Source organism: Myripristis murdjan, chromosome 17, assembly GCF_902150065.1.
Source record: "Myripristis murdjan chromosome 17, fMyrMur1.1, whole genome shotgun sequence".
Taxonomy (NCBI): Eukaryota; Metazoa; Chordata; class Actinopteri; order Holocentriformes; family Holocentridae; genus Myripristis; species Myripristis murdjan.
Window position 1 is genome coordinate 15,363,297 of NC_043996.1, and position 22,184 is coordinate 15,385,480.

General features: G+C 41.0%; 2 protein-coding genes across 2 annotated transcripts; both read right to left on the reverse strand.

The window, feature by feature from the left end:
- Positions 1 to 5,633: 5,633 nt before the first annotated feature.
- ctxn1 (cortexin 1) lies at positions 5,634 to 6,198 on the reverse strand. The gene has a single exon (XM_030074876.1). It carries the CDS (start codon positions 5,907 to 5,909, stop codon positions 5,634 to 5,636), a length of 276 nt encoding a protein of 91 aa, XP_029930736.1. The 5' UTR covers positions 5,910 to 6,198.
- Positions 6,199 to 12,013: 5,815 nt separating this feature from the next.
- LOC115375616 (mitochondrial import inner membrane translocase subunit TIM44-like) lies at positions 12,014 to 21,587 on the reverse strand. Its single transcript, XM_030075076.1, has 13 exons — positions 21,528 to 21,587; positions 21,007 to 21,111; positions 18,249 to 18,413; positions 18,074 to 18,154; positions 17,674 to 17,823; positions 17,316 to 17,449; positions 16,620 to 16,705; positions 16,258 to 16,350; positions 15,951 to 16,075; positions 15,737 to 15,787; positions 14,977 to 15,066; positions 14,711 to 14,821; positions 12,014 to 14,293 (listed from the first exon to the last, which is right to left on the reverse strand). The coding sequence occupies exons 1-13, from the start codon at positions 21,573 to 21,575 to the stop codon at positions 14,174 to 14,176; spliced, it is 1,359 nt and encodes a 452-aa protein (XP_029930936.1). The 5' UTR covers positions 21,576 to 21,587; the 3' UTR covers positions 12,014 to 14,173.
- Between the last annotated feature and the right edge of the window lie 597 nt (positions 21,588 to 22,184).

Below are 22,184 nucleotides of genomic sequence, written 5' to 3' on the forward strand. Positions count from 1 at the left end.
GTACCACCAAATTCACTAACACCTTGCACACACACATACACACACACACACACACACACACACACACACACATACAAACACACACACACCTTATTGTAAACCCTTCTCCAGCACCCCCACCCCCACCACAGTCAAACCCTCTCCACGCAGCCAGCAGACTCGGGCTGATAGTTTTGTCATTGTTGTCAGATAAGTGGGACGACTCCTGTCCTGATAACATCAGCACTGTCATGCAGATGAATCATTCTCCTTTTATAATGCATTGGAGCGAGTATAATGCTGTGTAAGGGTTACAGGTGCGAGAAATGTGTGCAAATGCATGTGGTGGAAAAGGGAACAAGCTTTTGTGTGTGGGAGTGTGTACATTTAGTAATAAACAAACATGATTTGCATTTGTCTGGGTGTGTGGTGCCATGCTTTGTATACTATGCAAATGTTCTGCCGGCATGGGTGTGTGTGTGTGTGTGTGCCTGTGTGTACATGTTCACTACTCGGTGTGAGCGGTTTGCATATTGTACTGTATGTGCCTGCCTGAGGTGTGTACCTATGCACCTACAAGGGGGGTGGGGGGGTGGGGGGTGGGGGGGGGGGGGGGGGTGGAGAGGACAACAGACTATAGAAACAAGATGCAGCTATGTGACATTGAGACTTCTGCTAATAATAATAAATGCATTTTAAAATTGTTTACGGATAAAAAAAAAATACAAAAAGTTATTTAGAACAAAGAATAAAAGAAAAAGACAGGAGTATACTGAGAAGAAAATAAATTGATAATCAATACAGCTTATTAAAACAGCCTTGCATATATAAATGGTTGTAAAAGGGGATTTGAAGGTTCATGACTCAGATGACTGAGGTTATCTCAGTGGTACTACTTTACAACAGGGCGGACCACACTCTGGCAGGGAGGCAGATCTCAAATGTATTGAGGAGTCTAACCATATTGGTCCTTCAAAATGATCAACAAAATCATGCAAGTTACTCTAAAACTTGCAGGCTGCCAGTATAAAGAAGTAGAAACAGTGTTTTTTTTTTTTTTTAATTAACTGGTTCCAGGACATTGGCTTATGACTAAAGCAGGCATAGAGAGTCACAGTTGTCCAATGGTGAGTGCATGAAAGTATGAAAAAGCTTTTTGAGATCACCGAAGGATAAAAGTGGCTTGATCTCAGCCATATTTCTGAGTGGTAAGAAACATGATGGGACCCTTAACCTGTTTTTCAAAAGTGAAGACAGAAGACAGACACATACTGTGAGCTAATGGAGGTTAGCAGACCAAACAAAACTTGCTCTCGATTTGGTTTCATTCATTTGCAGCCGCTTTTTTTCTGAAATCTTGGACAGAAGGAGGCAACTTAGAGCTGTGTGGTGGTGACATCAGAAAATAGTCAACTTCACGTGACATCAGAGTTGTTCAAAAACAACTTAGTGCTAGCAGTGAAGATAACAGGTGGTGACATGGTGATAATGTGATGTATGCTTGTCTTTGAAAAAAAAAAAAAAAACTTTGCATGGCTTAACTTTGCATTCTCCTCTTATCTCAAACAGACACAGGTGGAGCTGAGACCATGCTGTCATAGATGAGCACATGAGATATTAAATGCGTCCCACTGGCTGAGCCTACCACACCGGCTGGAACTCTCTTTACTTAACATTTAGCAAGGACTAAAAAAAACATATTATTCAGTTGTTTCATGTCGAAGGAAATAGATGCACTGTGATAACAAAGACATCACATGTTGGCATCATCATATGTGGCCAAAACGTTTCTCATACAAATTCAAAGCACATCATGTTTTTCTCTGATGCAACAATGTGATGGTATTTGCACGTCTCTCTCTGTCTCTCTGTCTCTCTGTCTCTCTCGCTCTCTCTCTATCTCTGTGTGTGTGTGTGTGTGTGTGTGTGTGTGTGTGTGTGTGTGCGTGCGTGTGTGTGTGGTGTGGTGTGCGATGGGAACTAGAGTGCCTTTGTTCTATTATCTAGTAACCAAATTGTCAGAAACCACTGAGGCACAAATCTGCCCTGCTAATTGCTGGACTAATGAGAACGGTTGGCGGTTTTAAAAGGCCTTACACCACAGTTCAATCATGCGCTGTACTCCAATAAACTGTAAACAGCAGAAAGTTTATTTTAGCCTTGTCAACAATGTCAGTCTGAGCATAGAGGCAAAGCTTGAGGAAACAGAATATCCACCTCTCACTTTTCCCTAACTAGTTCCACCTTTACTAGCAACAGAAAAATAAAATTACAGTTTGCAGGTACACATACAGAGTTAAAGGCTTTCTGTAGTCAAGGGAAGGGCATTATAGACATAATTAATGGTCTTTTCAGAAATGAAGTGGCTGTTGCCATTTCTTTACATAATTAAATAGTCAATATTAAGTTAATGTTAAAACAGCTCCAAGGGGAAAGTATTGTGCAAATGGACTCCATTTATATTCCATCTTTCAGTAATCATGTGGTCTCTCATCAAACTGTTTTGCTGCTATGTCCTATTTTCATTCTTTATTTATTTGTATTTATTTACTTCCATTATTATTTCATTTTTCCTCTAACCCTAGCGCTTTTGCTTCATACCATTTTTTAATTGTCCTTATTGTTGTCATTGTCACTGGCACTTATCCATTATGTTTATTTTGTGAGGCATGTTGAGTTCCCTGTGCATGAAATGTGCTATTGTATATAGCACATTTATACATAAATATTTAGACCTGCCTTGACTTGAACAGCATAAATTAAATTTGAGTGAGCACCTACAACATAATGCAATTTGTCATGTTGAGAGTGTTGAGAAGACAAAGTTATTGCTTTGTAACAGTAATATTTGGTTCATCACAGTGAGGAACTCAGAGCACAAAGTGCCTCCATGTTTTGGTCCAAGAGAAGTCAGCAGGGCTCTTGCAATGCATCAACCGTCCACAAGAGGTCGTCAGCTGACAATAGTAAAGTCCTGGATAAGGCTGTTTACAAACTGAGGCATGAGAAACATGCACAGGCTGCCAGGAATGAGATTTGTTGGCACAGAGTGTTAAAGGGGAAAACCCTTTAAAATGGGCCCAGCTGGAAAACACAGAGGAAGCAAAATTGTACAGTTTAATTTTCAGTGTCATTTGTGTCATTTGTCTTGACATCTTACCTGAATCAGGTCAAATATCACAAACTGCTGCTTGGCATTGCTTCCAGGTTTTTGCCACATTATTAGTGTGACAAAGCAAGTGGTGTCCATCTTTTGAAAAGGTGTACTACTGATAGTGCAGTCAGCAGATGCTTGAATGCTCTCTTTCTCCCCTCCAAACAAGCAGAGTGCTCTGATGAGGCTGTACATCACTCAGCGTAAGGACGTATTTCATCTGGGGTGATGTGACTTTGTGAGGGCTGATTCTCATGAATTAACCGGCTGTGTCTCTTTACGAGCCTCTTATTGATTATTCGATTGATTTCATTTGCTCTAAATCTCGCTGACATTGATTTCAGGGCAACAGTGAGGACAACCTTCGTTCTAGTAAAAGTTTATGTGCATGTGGGTGTGTGTGTGTGTACTATACATGTAGTTGTGTGTGTGTGTGTGTGTGTGTGTGTGTGTGTGTGTGTTGTGGATATTGAATTCCAGGTCCATGATGGAAAAGTAATCAGACCTTATAAAAGCAGCACAGACGGACAAATGCTTTTATTTCATTACAAAACTGAATGCCACTGTACAGAAAAACATTAGGAAAATATCTAATTTTTCAAGCAAGAGCCAATACTGAGTGTACATCCAAGAAGCTGGACCTCACAATAGTTTTGTATTTCATACTGAACAGTCTTTTGGTGATCATTATGAAAACATATCAACATATCATATGATTAAATCAGGAATATGATGCATCAGTAATGAACTATTCATAAAGAGCTTTTTCCAAACCAAACTGCAAAGGGATTTACAATAAAAAACAATAGCATGAACATTAGATTGGAAAAGGAATGTTAGCATCATTGGTATGACAAAGATAATATATTCCTAAAGGCACTGTTTTGGCTGGTGGGCTGGCGGGGGCCTAAAGGCAGAAGAGGATTAAGGGAAGAAACTGGTATCCATGCATTTCATAAGCACAACTTTACATGATGTCGCACTGAGCCTCTTAAGCCTCTTAAAGGGATGGCGACATTAAACAGTAGAACCACAAATAAACGCATTGTGTTGTATTGTTTTTTAGAATTTATAAATCCTGACTTACATGGCAGAGCAAAACTGCTTTTTAGAGCGCAGAGGATGAAAAAAAGTATTAGAACAACACAAATGACTGTATTAAAACTTACTAATATGAGGCACAGGCCCTATGAAATATAGAGGCAACTGGGCATGGGAATCTGTTTGGTCGATTAATGCTCATTTTACCTGAGGATCATCTTAAAAGTGTCACACATAATATCCAGCATGGTTCCACTCAGGTCATGGTTCAAAATGATTTCCAGAGAAGATGACCTCCTCTAAGTTTTTGGTTCAGCTGCACTTAAAAGAAAAAGAAACACACACACACACACACACACAGCTGCATGTACTTTATCTGCCATCTTTCTTTCTGCTAGAAGGCAAACTGTAATTTTTCTGATTTTGACTGTCATCTGACCCATATGAATGTTTTACTTACTTTACATTATCAACAAGTAAAAGCTGAGAATCTCAGGCCTCGTCTCCAAGTCTGTAATAATAACGTACAGTCTATTAGTTCTGTCTGATCTACTTCCATGTCCCTCCTAAATGCATTTAATCTATCTTTTATTCAATCAGGATATCCCTCTCTCTCTTGCAGCAGTGCTCTCTATTTATAATTCACCTCTGGGATTTGTCAAAAGATTATGGAATTACAAAATGACATGATAAACAGAAGTCATTAAGTAATGCTGTGATGCTTTCCCTTCCCTGCAGTGTGTGTCGCTCTCCAGGCTGCACAGACAACACCATTAAGGCTTTGTCTGCACACATTCCAAACAATTAAGACATATAAATGCTCTGTTGGATAATCACTTTTTTCTGTCTGCCCTGCTGCATTTTCTATGCAGCTGTTCATAAATGCTTTTGATAGTGTTATCTTGTAGAAACCACCACTTGCACTGCTCTCCAATATTACAGTATAGTCTGACAGCTGGCACTGCCCAGAACAAGTATACTGGACACACACACACACACACACACACACATACAAGAGAGAGCAGTCATGGCCGTGGGACATGAGGCATACACTTAACTCACACTCACATAGAGATAGAGAACACAGAAAGAGAGAGAGAGAGAGAGAGAGAGAGAGAGAGAGAGAGAGAGAGAGAGAGAGAGAGAGAGAGAGAGAGAGAGAGAGAGAGAGCAGCATTCATGGTCCCAGAACATGGCCAGACAATGAATAGGTTTGTTTTTGGAGGAACAGGCTTTTTTTTCTTCCAAATCCAGGAGATTATGTTTTATGATAGTAGATTTTTGCAGGACACTAACAACATGCATCGCCTCTCTCATTATAACTCCACCTTTAACTTGACAGAGCACCCTCAAAAGGAGGGCTTGACATATTCACCTCTTAAAATTCACTCCTTTCATTCCACCCTTATCTTCACCAGCCCCCCCCCCCCCCCCCACTCCTCCACCCTCCTCCCTCCCTCTACACCAATGCATAATCAAACTGTCCCCGGTCTGGCCCCTCCTTGTGGTCCGTCCATGACGATGCAGGCATGCTGCTGTAAGGGTCCAGTAAGATACGGACACAACGCACAAGAAGGAAGAGCAGCAGGAGCACCAGGAGGCCCACAAAACATAGGGCTGTGCCCTGCTCGGCATGCCCTACCACAGGCTGCAGGACTGTTGGGGCCCTGGGGAAGCTGGGCGGAGCAGGGGACGACAGCTCATAGTCCACAACCCAGTAGTTTGTGTCGCCCATCTTAGAAGTCAGGGGATGATAAAAAAAGATTAAAAACAGTCACTCAAGTAAATTATGTGAGGGATGGCATTGCTCTTGTTGGTTTAGAGGGTGATTTCTGTGTCTTTTTCCAGGTTTAGGTGGAGAAGGACTCAGATGGAAGAAAATGTTCCCATAGAAATGGCATAGGGCAAATTAGTAGTGCAAATTAATAAAGTCTCTGGTGAACCAAGTAGCACGCTGAGGCACGCTCAGTGAGGTTTAATTAGATTTAACTGGCTGGTGTTCAGGTGTCCTCTCTCTCTTGCTCTCTCTCCCTCTCTTTCTCTCTCTCTCTCTCTCTCTCTCTCTCTCTCTCTCTCTCTCTCTCTCTCTCTCTCTCTCTCAAGAGTTCCTCTGTCAAGAGAAAAGACAAAACCTGAGGTCGTGACTTCAACGTCAAATTGTCTGCACAGTGGTCAGTGGCAAAGGCAGATGTGTATTTGTCAATATTTTAAGTGTCATCCAATAGATGGTCCTAGGGGGGCCTTTATTGTAATTACAAAGGGAGGGTATAGAGGGAGTGTAAATCTTAACTGAGTGGTTGTAGATGTCCCATGGATCAATCAAAGCACTTGCAGGCTGGAAATGGTCCTTGTTGTAGTGCTTTATTTTCAGACCTCTCAAATGCCAGGTTGACTGTATTTCATCAGGCTGCTGATTGATTGAAAGTTCCTCTATATCTTCATCCTCATCTAGAGTCTCTAGGGGAACCCTTCATTTGTAGAATCTGACCACCTAAGAGAAAACAGTTAAGATAACAGACAATATTACCATGTGGGTTTCCAGCATATAAGAAATAAAAAAGTCAACTGGTAGAGATAAAGTTAGTGGAAAACACAACCCAGACCACAGCATTTTGTTTGTTTTGTACATGTCCTTTCCATTTTTCAGAGCACATCTTGTGAGAAAAATAAACCAGACAGCTGAGAGAAACTCCTCTCTCCTGAACTCAGGTACGGTGAATCACAAGATAAATAAATCAGACCCTGATGACGTGAAGTAAAAATGTGGAAACCCTCAGAGATTTGAAGGACTCTGCTGTGCTTCTCTGCACAGAAACACTCTCCACAGCCTCTTTAATGGACTGTGGGCAGGAGAGAAAACCTTTCTTGCGGTATAGCTGCACTCCCCAGTCAGCATATTCTATTCCAGGAGGCTTCTTCTCCCTCCTCACCACCCTGCTGGTCCTCGCAAAGGCAGGTTAATAGCCCCGCTGTTCTCTGGATGATGGGGCTAAAGGGCCAAGCTAAGCTTTAACAAGGGCTTTGTTAACATAATAAAATTTACTCCTTGCACCAGTATTAATTATCAAATGTGCTGTGGTTACATTAGGTTGGACAGTAGTTTAGGTAGGTAAGTAAAGCTTGAACCAGATGAATACGTCAGACTCAATAATCAGGCAGAACTGGTAAGTAGGCTTAACACAGACTGAAGTTCCAGTCAAGAAGTGGTTAGAAAAAAAAACCCATTAAGGACAAGGAAACTAATGAATTGTGGAAATGAGGAATGCTGAAAAACAAATGATATAAAGTGGTTAAAGTTATTTCAGTGTTTGACCATATTCACAAGTTGTATGATTGGGTTTATTTTTATCATCTTTTAGAAAAAAAGAAAAAAAAAATCATACAAATACACTATCCAGATGTAATCACAGCAGATGTTTTGGTCCATTCTAGGGTTTCCAAGATCCAAGAAGTTACATTTTAATGTCACTCAAAACTCTGGATATAATCTGTGATCATAATGAAATACAAACACCACAGGGCCAAGACCCAATAACAATCTAGTTCCCCTGAGAAGCAGAGCAAATAGAGCTCTGAAGAATATAAAAGAATGAGCAACAAACACCAATTTCACGGCTCATCGATCCTCATTGAGAGACCTGCTTGGGCTGCTAAACAGAAGATAAATCACATTGCAATGCCAGGCCACATCTACGCTCGAAAAGTTGCAGCTTCTTACACTGAATTTACCCAGAAGGGAAAATGATTTTTAACTGTGCTGGATCTCAGATGTAAGATAACCACTGCAAGCAAAACACAGAGAAATATGGCCAGGATTCGAATTTTAATTATGAGTTTATTATATCTATTTATATTATAGTTCATTAAGTTTTTTAGTAATAAAGATTCACCACAAAACTGGGTGAAACCAATTTATAGATATAAAAGATATACATATTTACCTTGTTCCTGAGAATTTTGACCAGATGTTTGTCTTCTTTTGATTTAGTGGTAATATTCGTTAATTAATATTCGTAATAAGCCACAATACACGGCATGAAGCTACACGGTGACGCAAAGTTATACGTAGGTAAAAAAAAAAATAAGGTGGTTTATGAATGAAGCGCATGGCCACGCATGACATGATAGCTTCTCATGACATGACATGCACAGTGCGCTATCATCATCATCATCCTCACGGATCTCTGACCGGTGAGCTCCAGCACAAAGTCTCCACTCAAAGTTAACTTACTTTGCGGCGCACCTCGCAGGTGAGGAAACCTGCCTGTTCAATGTGTGTGTGTGAGCTCCTCTGCGACGTCCAAGCAGCAGCAGTTCAGCACCGCGGACAGCGCCCGGTCCCCTCCGCCTGGTGCGCACACAGCAGAGCGCTCAGGTGAACCGGCAGGCAGCCCGAGTGCAGCGCATTGCCCGGCTTGTACTTTCTGAAAGGTTTTAAGTAACCTCAGTTTGACGGGCACCGCCCCCCCCACCCTTATACTAACCCCAACACACACACACGCACACACATGCGTAGCCTACATAGAGAGTTATGGGTGCTCCTATACGGACAGTACACATATTTTTCTCGTTTGACTGAGTAAAGCGCCAGCGGCCGTGTGTGGTTCTTTCATTATGTAAGAGGACCGGATGACAGACTGAGGGACTGAAGGGGCTTTCTAACGCCAGTGGCCGGACAATATGGCACATTGCAATGCCGTGAGGCTAAAAAGTTTTGTTTTGTTTGTTGTTGTTGTTGTCGTCGTTTTCATCAAATTTGTGGTCTGGATGTCCTATTCAGATATTTCATCTCGGCGCCCACCGGTTCATTCCAAGACTCGTAGTATTTGTCATTAATTGATGACTCTTGATTGTGTTTTTGTTGTTTCTATGCTTGCCTCAAAACGACCCTTAGTGAAAACTACAGTAATCCTACAGCAAAGGATACTATACAGACAGAAAAGCAGAATTAAAAGGAATTCCTTTATATTCCAAAGGTTTCACTGAGAATCCACAAAGGGTTTTACAAAGAACCCTTGAGAAACCTTGAAGCACAAGTTCCCTATTGTTCAGTATTGTAGGCCCTGCTTACAGATTATCTGGTATCATCCTCAGACGTAGAGACCATCATCTCACCGGTTGCTCCAGTACTGAGCCTGATATCGATGTGCTGCTGGCTCCTGCTTGGCTACAGCAGCGGTCAATGGGCCAAATTTTAAAAGTGTTGGAAAAAGTATAACAATGTTGATAATGTTGCTTTTCCAAATTGGGAAGTTTTGATTTTGAGGATGAAAATGGTCCTGGGTAAAACCCAAAGGGGAAACCTATTGCAACCCTTATTTCTAAGTGTGTTAGACATGAAAATATATTAAGAAATAAAAAAGAGATGGTTTTAAAACTCATTATGGGCTACCACGGACACACCGTAAGTCCCTGCTGGAATATTATAAGAATATAACAGTGATTTTGTTGTGGAAAAGTGGGCTGAAGCAATGCCTACTTACTAACTTTCTCAAAGTTCTCCATGTAGTCAGAGTCCATAAAAATATAAAATCATCTATATAGGCAAAAATATTAATGTAGTGTTCAATAGTTCACAAAGTTTTACCTGGTTTTACAGTAACAGTTCAAATAAAGTCTTGGCTAAGGACACATACTCACTAACAAGGATGTAAACACATTTGTGCACAAGATTTGGAAGAAAAGAGCTTGCTGTGTCAAAAAAAAAAAAAAAAAAAAAAAAAAAAAAAAGGCTATGTGGCATTTCCTTTTTGGCTCATGAAACATGGGACCAAAACTTTACATGTTGCATTTCAATGTTTGCTTTTGAAAGTATGACATCACCGATTATAGCAAGAATTAGGCCACCTTGCAAGGAATTACATGATCAAAATGTGGAGCAAAACAACACAGGCAACCTGATGATCTACCTGTAGCTGCGCTCCCAATACTCACTGCAACAACAAATTAATTGACACAATTAAAATCCTATAAACAATAGCACAGATTGAGGTCTACACGCACTCACATATCCCCTGCTTCATGCTCAGTGGGATCTCCCTGTGGGATTAATTAATTGTGAGTGAATGGCAACACTATCCTGAAAGGGGTCATAAAAACATCACACCAAGCAGGGCTCTACCAGGCAGCCCACTGGGGTAATAATTGACAGGAGCCTACAGCTTGCACGGCGATGTAACTGACTACCGCAGCCATCATTATTGTTATGTAGGCCTGTGGTTTACATTGGGAGGTCAAACTGAGGTTCAGAGAGCAAAGTGAGATCACTGTTACACAAAATATGGATCCCTTGGGTGGACAAAACCATGAATCATGACTTTTTTTTGGGTGCCACCCGCAGCCAAAGGCCCCTCCAATTCATCACCTACTTTCTGTCCACAAACTACACCCAGATGTTTGCTTGTTCATCTTTTCAAAGGTGTGTATTGATTCCCAATCCAGAGATGGGTGTCGAGCTCACAGGATGATACGCCTGAATCAGATAATGAGTAAAAATGGAAGGTGTCAAAGTAGTGTGTTTCAGGACTATAACAAGCTTTTTGTTCAGGAGTGAGGAGATGCTACACTTTCAATAGGTCTGAATCTTTCAAAGTTTTTCAAATTATTACTAGTACTGCTACTACCACCACTGATAATATTAATAATAATGATGTTAAAAAACTAGAAATGCAGCTCAAATCACTTTAGGCTATAATACAGAAATTACATGCACCGAGTGCCTCACATGTAAATAGACAGAATTAACATAAAACCAGGGATAAATGCTATAATTAGTGCTGCATATGATGGAAAATCAGTGTGTTTTTCTTCAATACTGTGTCCTCATTTAACAATAAGGAACAAGACCAAAATCCCTTACAGTATTGTCACACTAAACATGCTCTGAAATCACGTTTTGTGGAACCGTATTGTTTTAAATCAAAACACTTACATTGGGATGTGATCTGTGCCATCTGTAAATATACAAATAAGCAATATGATTCTCAACAGTGTTCAGCAGGTTGAGTTTCAGGTTATTCAAACAGCGCAAGGGATGACGGCACTGAGAATATCTGTTTACATAATCATTTGTCCTTGCTGCATACTCTACATTTAAAGCCTTTGTATTATGTAGGCCAGAGCACAGCATGGTATATACTCTTGACTGTGCCATCGGGAACACATTGCAATAACTCCTAGAAGTGAGTGAAAGAAGACACTGAACTGCCTCCCAGGCCTTTTCCCCCACCAGACTCATTCATTCACATACAATAGGTATGTTCACGGCTGAAAGCAGCTTAACAGAGCCTGAGACCAGATGTTAATGGAGGGTGCAGTCATCCTGTGATTGAAATGGGTTTGCTGTTAGTTCAACATATAAATATATAATTTACAATAAAAACATGGACTGCGGAATTATTTTTAAAGCTGCCCATGATCACATGATGCAGGCCTGTGATAACTTAACTAATTTGCAAGCATCATATTTATATTTTTTCGAATTTGTGTGGGGAAACCCCGACGCATCTCATGTGCTTCAGTCACAGTCTCAGAGCAGAAAGGGGAGTAGACTTTGGATAACTGAGAGAGGTTAGCTAGTGTAAGGATGTCCCTAGTCATTCATCACAACAGACAGCTGTGGGATGGGGTCTCTATATATTGCCCCTGTGTGTGAACTGCAGGCACGTATTATTTAAAGCCCGATCTATCAGCCCTATATCACCAAATCCATAGGTTTATCAACCAGCCTCAATGGCCGGATCCATGGACATCTATCAAAGCATGTCAGTTTTCAAATGAGAAAACAAAGGACACACAAACGGGGCAGTTTAATTTTGTCTTGTGCACGCACACACACACACAGAAAATGCATACAAATAAATGCTGCTGACTTGAGAAAACTCAGACACAGCTAATCATAATACAGTGCTCTTTATTCTCTGCAAACAGATGTAACTGCTAAAAATAAAAAAAAAATATATAAAATAAACTCAATTTAATATTTATGTTTGGTCAACCCACAGATAAAAGGATGGATGTACAGTTAACAAAAACTAGGTGAGTTTTAGCCCAACATTCTTCATTAAGTATTAATGAGCATATACACTGTTTCATCGCTGTGGCATAATGTGGCAATACAGAGTCATTTTCAAGTAATTTCTATCCTCAAAAGCATTTTTCAGGAAACATTTGCCTATTTAAAAAAATATTTTATAGACACAGTCAAACATTAGACAAACATTATCTAACCACAAAGTTACATGGAGCCTGGAGCACTACTATGCCTTGAGTCACTGCAAGTACACCCCACGCTCTGGCTCAATTACAGATAATTTCTGATAAATATTACTGCAAATTTAACATTACATTTTGTTTATGTCATGCATTTTTATCAATGCATGCACTCCCATATTGGTTGTAAGACCACGATTTATGGTTAGTGTTTCCCTGGTGTGTTTTCTTCCCTCAGAGTTGACACAAATTCCACACAGTACCGTCTCCAGTAAGCACAAGGTTTCAGTTTCAGTGTGCCTCTCAAAAATACATCCATGGAATGTCTCACACTGTCATCTCAGTTCTGACATTTTACTAGATTTGGGCACCAGGTGTAGTATGAGTGCCAGTATCACTGACAATAAACCATCTCACATAAATGACAAGAGAGCTGTTGTGACAGCTGAACTGGCTTTGAAACGACACAGTCAAAGCCGCCTCGACATAAAGTACTTAAAACAACTCCCATTATTTCCAAGATAAATAAATTAAATAAAAGAGAAGACGGGCTCAAATTGTGATCTAGCTGACATTAAGTACATGGTGGCACATTTTAGACATTTCAGACACCGTAAACTCAACTTCTCTTCACAAAAATGGTCATATTTTAAGAGAGGTACAATACTAGTATATTGTATTATTCGATCCCCACTGATGTTTGAGCCAGTGGGGATGTAGAGACACACTGAATCATTTAAATGGCAATAACAGTCAGTAAACCAGATGATTTTTTTTTTTTTTAAAAAGTGCAAAACATGAGATGGCAAATGACCCCAAAATGATGAAGTTAACATAATATCCAACTGTGGTCCCACCCAAGCTTACACAGAAGCAGTACTTCACATACAGTATATTTACAAGGTGTTAAAGCTGGAGTCGGCGATTCTGGAGAAAGATTGTTGGTATCTGAAATCAGCAGCCAGATTTACCACCGGATTTTTTTTCCAGCATGCACACAGAACGGACAGCTAGCAGACAGGGAGGTGATATGTCAGCAATCTTACCACAAAATCGCTGACTCCACTTTCAAGAGTTTATATTAATAAGTACATACAATGTTTCTTATTGTTGAGGACCTATGAAAGGAGGGAACCTAAACTCACAGATCATTACAATATCCTATATTATGATTCCAACTCATCTTAACTTGTTTTTGGCTTTTGATAAAAGGTGCTCATGCTAACGCCTGCCGGACCTCCTTGGATCAAGTCACGGGCCCTACATGGACAGATGCACAATTGGATGAAAAAGAGAAATGAAGGAAAGCACACAGGTGGCTTGTTTACAGTCTGTTGGTGAGAACATACAGGCTCCCCTCACGTCCAAGTCGCTGATGGCATGCGCTGTATCCACACTCCAGTCAGTGACCGGAAACACAAACAATGAGCTACCCAGCGCAAGAGATCTCACACACATACACACACACACACACACACACACACACACACACACACACCCACACACACACACACCCCTCCATCCAGAGGACAAAGCGCCCTTACTTGTATTTCTATGGAAATGTCATGTGTTTACATGTTTTCATGTGGTTAAATATATACATCTGCAAATAAAGTAATGAGACACTCCTGCTGACAACCGTCCTTGGTCCTACAGAAGACCACATATGCACACTGTGCTCAGACATGAATGTGTGTGTGTGTGTGTGTGTGTGTGTATCAGTATGTCTGTATTCCAGCCACGCATTCCAGATCCACCTTCTTTTATTCTTGGCCTCTGTCCCTTGGCCTAGAGGACCTGTTCGGTGCTGGAAGCGGAAATGTCCAGGAGTCTCCAGGCGGCGTTGGGGTTCAGCTCCTCCTGGTCACGACACAGAGCCCACACATACATCATCCTCATCACCTTCTCCTGTGGGGGAACAGAGAGCAGCGGGTCAGAACCAGAGATGGTATGAAGGAAAGTGCCTTTTTAAAACATCTAGATGTATCACAGCTCATTAATTGAGTTTTTGATTGGACATTTGATGATGCAATGAAATGATGCAATGAAAGATTGTACCTACATAACGTCTTTCCTCTTTTGTCTAGCCAATAGAAACTTTCTGTTTATATTTTCTGGTACTTATTCTAGGTAATGGGATATGAGGAATAATTAAGTCAAGCCTACAGGGTTTGACCAATACATGATCTATCAAACTGATATTTATAACGTTTATTAAAAAGTCTAATGTTGAGTTGTTTACTTCCTTCAAATGACTCAGCCTTGTAACCCCCCTGCCTAGAATCACATCAGATCCAGTGCACAGGTAATTATGCATTGACTGACCGGATCTCCCTCCACTAATTCTCCTTTGGGGCTGCGGATCACCATGACGACCTGAGCCTGGAAGGTGATGATCAGTACTGGGCCCTGGTCCATGATCTTCCCCATCGCCAGCTAAAACACAGGGAAAGGTAAAGGCAGAGAAGAGAGAGGACAGTAAGCGAGTGAGAACACAAGGAAATGATACAAAACAGATCTGGACCACTGGGTAAATTGCTATGTATGAAATTTGTGTGTGAAGACCGGCGTATGAATGTGATACCACTTACATCGATGTTGTCAATGTCCAGGATTTTGGACTGGAAGAGCAGCCCCAAAGCTCTTGCCTGCTGTATGGGGTGGGCCAGCTGACTGTAGGTCTGAGGACAAGAACATGAAAACACATTTGGTGTTAACATCAACTTCACTTTACTTCACAACTCAGACACATCAACTTTAAAGCTCAAGGACTTTCAACCTCGCACAAATCAGCCTCACATATTTCTGAATAGCTGCAGATCACTGATAGACTTTGTGAATGCCATTCATGAAGCTTGTATCTGTCATAGCATAATAAAAAAAATGTGGGATGATACTTGTGGTTTGAGTTGGTCACTATGTCTGATAAGTGCCTTTGCCTGTTTGATTATTGAGAGTGAAGCCAGAAATGCCCTAATATCGATGGCGGATACACACTCAACCTAATTGCTGGCTAACAAATTCACATCAGATAAGTAAACTAAAAAGTAGAAATTTCTTGAGAATGACTTACATCATTAACTATACTAAGATTATCAAGAATAAATAGGTTAAAAGAGAGAACATATTGCTGTTGCCGGGGGAAATTCTCATCTCCAAAACATCAACTAAGAAAAGCAGCATTGCTTTTAGCTTAATGACTGTGCATTTTTGAGTTTATGTAAGGCATAACTGGGTCCAAAAAAGTTTAATTTTCCAAAGGATGGTTCAACAAAAGGCATAAAAATGACTGAAATTAGACTTAATGAGGTTTGTACTCAACAGATACAGGATAGGAGATGGAGAACTTACAGCTTCATAACACCAGTCTTTTAATACATCCAGCTCCCCGCGGATCATAGCCTGCAGAGAACACAGCAACGCCGAGTTGTTGGAGAGTGTTCGATAAAATCAGTTAAGGAGAATAACCAAGTTTGCGAGTGAATAATGGAGATGCAAAGAGGAAGAGACAGCCATAAAGACAGAAAGCAAGAGACAGAGACAAACAAGGAGAGAGCCTGTTTACCTCCAGGATGTTGGGGATGATGTCCCTCTCACACTGTTTGAGAAAGGAGTCTTTGTCAAAGGTAGGATCTGCCTTCAGGATCTCCGTTAGCACCTCAGACATTTCTGTCTTGGAGAAAAGACCGCCTGGAAAACAAGAACCAAACAAAAACATGATCAGAGGCATTGTCGCATCTGAACTGGCAAAATTTACACTTTCTGCTTTCATGGCCTTAATTAAATTAAATTTTCATTACATAATATACTGCAGTAAGAGACAGTAAGAGGTAAATGAAACATCAGTCTCAGGTTCTGACAGTGAGTGTTACCTATGAGGTCTGTGACTCTATCAGTCACAGCTCTGGATGCTCTGATGAAGGCGTTGTCACTTTCATCGTACTTCATCTTCATCTCAAAGAACCCTGAGGAAAAAAAAGGGAAAATCCGAGTGAGGTTACATTATACAGCAAAAAAAAAAAAAAAAAAAATGACACTTAAAAACAGGACTTGTGTGGGTCCATTGCCCTCTAATCAACAAACACATGGAACTTGAGTAGTATTGGATTTTCCTATCATCTGCCGTAGTGATTCTAGTGCCCCCTGCTGTCTCAACAGTGAATTACACACAATCATAGGTGATCTTTCACACAATATAAATATGTAACATGATCCAGGCTAATAGATAACTTACTGTTGAAAACCATGTTGTTGTCCTTGAAGTCTTTCCACTGTTGGTACCACTTAGAGTCTTTGTGGAGCACAACACCCATAGCCTCTCTGCATCACAAAATACAGACAAATCAAGTGATACCATTAGCCCTGGAATGATTAGTCGCTAAATTGATAGACAAACAATTAACCGATTATAATTGATAATAATTTGTTTTGGCCATTCATTAAGGAAAAGCACCGATTATTTGCTGGTTGCAGCTTCACAAACACTAGGATTTACTTGCTTTTCTGCATTTCATATCATTATAACATGAATACTTTGTTATGTTTTGGCTGTTCATAAGATTTAGTAAGCAACTGGACGATATATCAATATCATATAATATCATGATATGGCATAAGTGTTGCCCTTTCCTGCTTTTACAAGCTGAATTACAGTAAAAAAGGATGCAATTTTATGAACTTAATAGTCTATTCTTGATGTTCTGTTTTTGCCTCTACCTACTTGGTCATCATATCAACATTACTAATGATTGTTTAGCAAAAATCTCTGTAAATTTTGTGGAAACACCAGTAGTCACAATATCACACAATATCATTATAGTGATATTCAATTTTGTCTGTACTGCCCAGCCCTGCTTGGGCCTCTGTTAACTTGATGTCATTGTTTTTGGCATTTCATGGACTAAAAGCTTGAGTTCCAAGAGTTACTCACTCATTGGCCTCAAACACCCTGGAGTCACTGTCGGCTCCTTTAGAGGAGAACTCACTCCTCTTCCTCAGCTGAGGAGGAGCCCGGTAAGGGCCGGCATCACCAACATCGATCTCCTTCTTCACAGTCTCCACACCCTACAGACACAGAGATAAAAAGCAGAAAACAGATGAAAAGAAAGAAAAACTGTTGATTCTGATCCAGTTATTGATTTTCATAAGCTAAAACAATTAAATTCTTAGACAAAGTAGCCCTGAAGCAGAAATGACTAACTGGGCAAATTTGTAGCCTTAACAGGTCAAGGCCACAGTACGTTTTTCACTTGTGGAGAAGCGGGACTTGAAACCCTGTGACCTCTGACCTGTGAGATGGCCCTGAAAGCGTTGGTCCTGCCCAGCTTCTCCCCTCCTTTGGACACAGACTCAGCAGAGTGCCTGGCGCTCTTCGCTGCCTCCTCCATCCCCTCCTTTATCTTCTTCCCGAGGTCGGTACGAGTCACCTCCTCTAGACTCTATGGCCATGCACACACACACACACACACACATAAGTAACATTAGCAGAAAACAGGGCATTTTTTTCAATAACTAACTATAACTAGCTTTAAACAGGACATCAGAGTTAAAAAACAAACAAACAAAAAAAACATTATGGCATGGTTGTTGATGGATATTCAGAAAACAACAATAACCATAAGGCCAGCCTGCATCCACATTGCAGCAGCATGAAATCATCATAAATCATAAGAAGTGCTGATGATTCACCTCCTTCACTGTTTCAGACAAAGAGCCCAATGTCTTCTTAAACACCTCAGAGGTCTTCACTGTCTCAGACTCTATGGTTTTCTAAAGGAGGAGAAAAAACAACAAATGTTTGCACTTGAACACAAGATAGGCATTGTCTGATATTAAATGTCTGTGAACCAGATAATCCTCTTACGTATTTCCTGCGGGCCTGTTGGAGGGCATCGGACTCCTCTAGCCTCTTGGCCTCCTCTCTGAACTTCTTGATGTTCTCCTTCATCTCCTGGTTCTTACTGAACTCCTGACGCAGGTTGTCCACAAACTCCCCAAGGAAACCCTTACGACCTGAGGCATATCGCACCTGATGGGACAGACAGGGAGACAGACTGAGCAGTGGAACAGACAGCTAATAGGACAGACGGTGGTTATCCACACACTCCCACAAGGAAGCCATTATGGGTGCTAATTGTTTTCCTCACTTAGCTGGAACGTTATGATTACGCTGTCAGATACACTATATTACCAAAAGTATTCGCTCACCTGCCTTTACTCATACTATGAACTGAAGTGCCATCCCATTCCTAACCCATAGAGTTCAATATGATGTCGGTCCACCTTTTGCAGCTATTACAGCTTCAACTCTTCTGGGAAGACTGTCCACAAGGTTGAGGAGAGTGTTTATAGGAATTTTTGACCATTCTTCCAAAAGCGCATTGGTGAGGTCACACACTGATGTTGGTCGAGAAGGCCTGGCTCTCAGTCTCCGCTCTAATTCATCCCAAAGGTGTTCTATCGGGTTCAGGTCAGGACTCTGTGCAGGCCAGTCAAGTTCATCCACACCAGACTCTGTCATCCATGTCTTTATGGACCTTGCTTTGTGCACTGGTGCACAGTCATGTTGGAAGAGGAAGGGGCCCGCTCCAAACTGTTCCCACAAGGTTGGGAGCATGGAATTGTCCAAAATGTTTTGGTATCCTGAAGCATTCAAAGTTCCTTTCACTGGAACTAAGGGGCCAAGCCCAGCTCCTGAAAAACAACCCCACACCATAATTCCTCCTCCACCAAATTTCACAGTCGGCACAATGCAGTCTGAAATGTACCATTCTCCTGGCAACCTCCAAACCCAGACTCGTCCATCAGATTGCCAGATGGAAAAGCGTGATTTATCACTCCAGAGAACGCGTCTCCACTGCTCTAGAGGCCAGTGGCGGCGTGCTTTACACCATTGCATCCGACGCTTTGCATTGCACTTGGTGATGTGTGGCTTGGCTGCAGCTGCTCGGCCATGGAAACCCATTCCATGAAGCTCTCTGCGTACTGTACTTGGGCTAATCTGAAGGTCACATGAAGTTTGTAGCTCTGTAGCAATTGACTGTGCAGAAAGTCGGCGACCTCTTTGCACTATGCGCTTCAGCATCCGCTGACCCCTCTCCGTCACTTTACGTGGCCTACCACTTCGTGGCTGAGTTGCTGTTGTTCCCAAACGCTTCCATTTTGTTATAATAGAGCTGACAGTTGACTGTGGAATATTTAGGAGCGAGGAAATTTCACGACTGGATTTGTTGCACAGGTGGCATCCTATGACAGTTCCACGCTGGAATTCACTAAGCTCCTGAGAACGGCCCATTCTTTCACAAATGTCTTGTTTCACAGTCTGCATGCCTGAGTGCTTGATTTTATACACCTGTGGCCAGGCCAAGTGATTAGGACACCTGATTCTGATCATTTGAATGGGTGAGCGAATACTTTTGGTAATATAGTGTATGAGAATGGGACAATAATGACAAAAACAGACGTTAAAATGGAGAAATACATTAGATATGGGCCCAACACTCATCAGCTGTAGGAGGAAACGAGGAAAAGGTAACACACAGAAGCCAAACTTCTGATATTAGAATGGATCAAAATTAATCCAAACATTTTGCATTATATGTGACACAAAGAATTGTGGGTAGGTTACATTAAAATGTATTCCATTACAGTTAATTTGCAGTCAGTACACCTTTAGATAATCCAAATGACTATCCAAACGCCATATTTGAGGGATCAATGAAGACTACAAGTACAGAAAAGTCGAATAAGTACCAACTTTGGTTAAATTATTTCAGGTTTCCATACAACCCAATTTCTCTCCTGTGTCACAATCTCCACTTGCCTCTGTTCAGATAACGCTCAGATTTCTCCCTTTCATTTTAAAAGTATTCCCAGCAGCAGTCCTCTAATTTTTCACACAACTATCTGTTTTAAGAACATATTTTAAGTACATAACAGAATACAGATAAATTGCATTAAAATAATAATGCTGTTGCGAAAAGACCTTTTACTTAACTACGTAACCCTGGACATGACACTGATTTCAGATGAATCACACTCAGAGAGTAGAGTGTGGCAATATGGGCAAAATCAAATATCACCATGGTATCATTTAACAAATACCTTATTACCAATATTATGACTACATCATAGGGATGAGTATTGGCACTCAGAATCAGAATCACATATACTTTATTGTTTCTTGAGGGAAAATTGAGTCAGCTGCAGTTGCTCAAATTCTCAAGAAAAAAAAAAGTATAAATGAAATTAAAAGGATCGAAAAAGGAAAATAAATATAAAAACATGTGCATTAGAAATTGTAAAAAATATATAGAGATTATGTGCATTATGTAAAAGGTAAGTGCCTCAATCCTACATCCTAAATCCTAAATCCTGCATTAACCCTAATTGTAAAAGAGTATGTGCATTATGCCCATAATGGAAAAAAAGTGCTTTAATCCTATTGAAGTGGAACCCTAACAGTAACTCAGGTACAGACAACACTTAATGCCACAACATATCATATTAGGATTTCCAAAAATCCCAGACGGAGTGTGAAGCTGTCCAATCACATAGCCAACAGGTATGAACAGTTTCTGATGGTGTCAAAATAAAAGAGAGATAAGTATGCGAGCTTGTACCTGAACAGGTGCGGCCGGGCTCCCCTGGGTCCTGTACACATCTCGGGTCCAGAGAGAGGAGACCAGCGGCCGGGAGCGGAGAGCCAGGCCGCGGCCGCCCACCAGCTGCAACATACAACAGACAGAAACTCACCGTCAGGGTTTCCACAGGGGAGCGGACGGAGAATGAATGACAGGCGGGTCACAGCCCACTGCGGGCAGACAGCCACGCTGCCTATGAGCAAGGCACGGAGAGGACAAATGAAAGGCAAACAACATGAACACTCTGCCATTTTATTAGCCGATTATAGGAGCGGAGTGGCTGATGAAACTATAATATCATGAACCATGTTGAGCAGCTGCAGCAAGGCCGTTTCGTAACCTACACCTCGGTTAGAGAGGGGAAAAAAACACCACGAAACTCCGTCCACTTCGCTGCAGGCCGGGAAAACAAATAACGAAAAGCGTGAACATCTGTAAACATTAGCGAAGTGATAGGTGAGAAGTTAAGACATGTAAATAGAGGAATATATTTGTCTTACCCCGTAGCACCGACACAAGGAGGCTGCCATCTTGATCTTGCAATGCATCGGCAGCACGTGCAAGCCTTCTGCAGCAGCTGACCTTCCGCTCAGCCAATAGCAGAAGAGCTCGAGGGCGGTGGGCGGGTCCCGTGTCAGCACGACCTCTGTAAAAATAAGCATGGCCAAATATTTTGTCATTTCAGTGACAAAAAAGGTGTCAGCTCACATTTGTTATGAAATTATTTGTTATTCTAATGTTTTTGTGTTATTTTATTTTATTTTATTGAATGATAAGCCCGATTTGAGTTTCTAACTGACCTGCAGACTTTTTTTCCTGTTTGCTTTAGTTTTCTTTTTTCTTTTGAAAATGATTTAACTACATTAAGTTAAACAGAGACTGATTACTCGACTGTGCCTGGTAACCGCGCTGCACTTTCAGGAGTATGTTTTATAAACCCTTATAAATTAAGCAAGTTATTTTTTTCTTCCTCATCTTTTTTCTGTCCCACGTTCTTGCATAAATGTAGGATGGTATTTGATGTTGATAAAATAATAATCAGTGATTGTTTCCTGACATTTCCATTTCCAAATTTAAACTTTGTTTGCACCTCATCTGTCAATAACCTAAAAGTGCAGGCCTAAAATTACCGAGGAACTCGTTAGACAATGGCCTGC

Coding starts and splice junctions, on each gene's coding strand:
- ctxn1 (XM_030074876.1), bottom strand. CDS start 5,909: ATGGGCGACACAAACTACTGGGTTGTGGACTATGAGCTGTCGTCCCCT.
- LOC115375616 (XM_030075076.1), bottom strand. CDS start 21,575: ATGCATTGCAAGATCAAGATGGCAGCCTCCTTGTGTCGGTGCTACGGG. Junction 15,788..15,950: donor TCATCCCCAACATCCTGGAG/GTAAACAGGCTC, acceptor TGTTCTCTGCAG/GCTATGATCCGCGGGGAGCT. Junction 15,067..15,736: donor AAGACTGGTGTTATGAAGCT/GTAAGTTCTCCA, acceptor TCTTGTCCTCAG/ACCTACAGTCAGCTGGCCCA.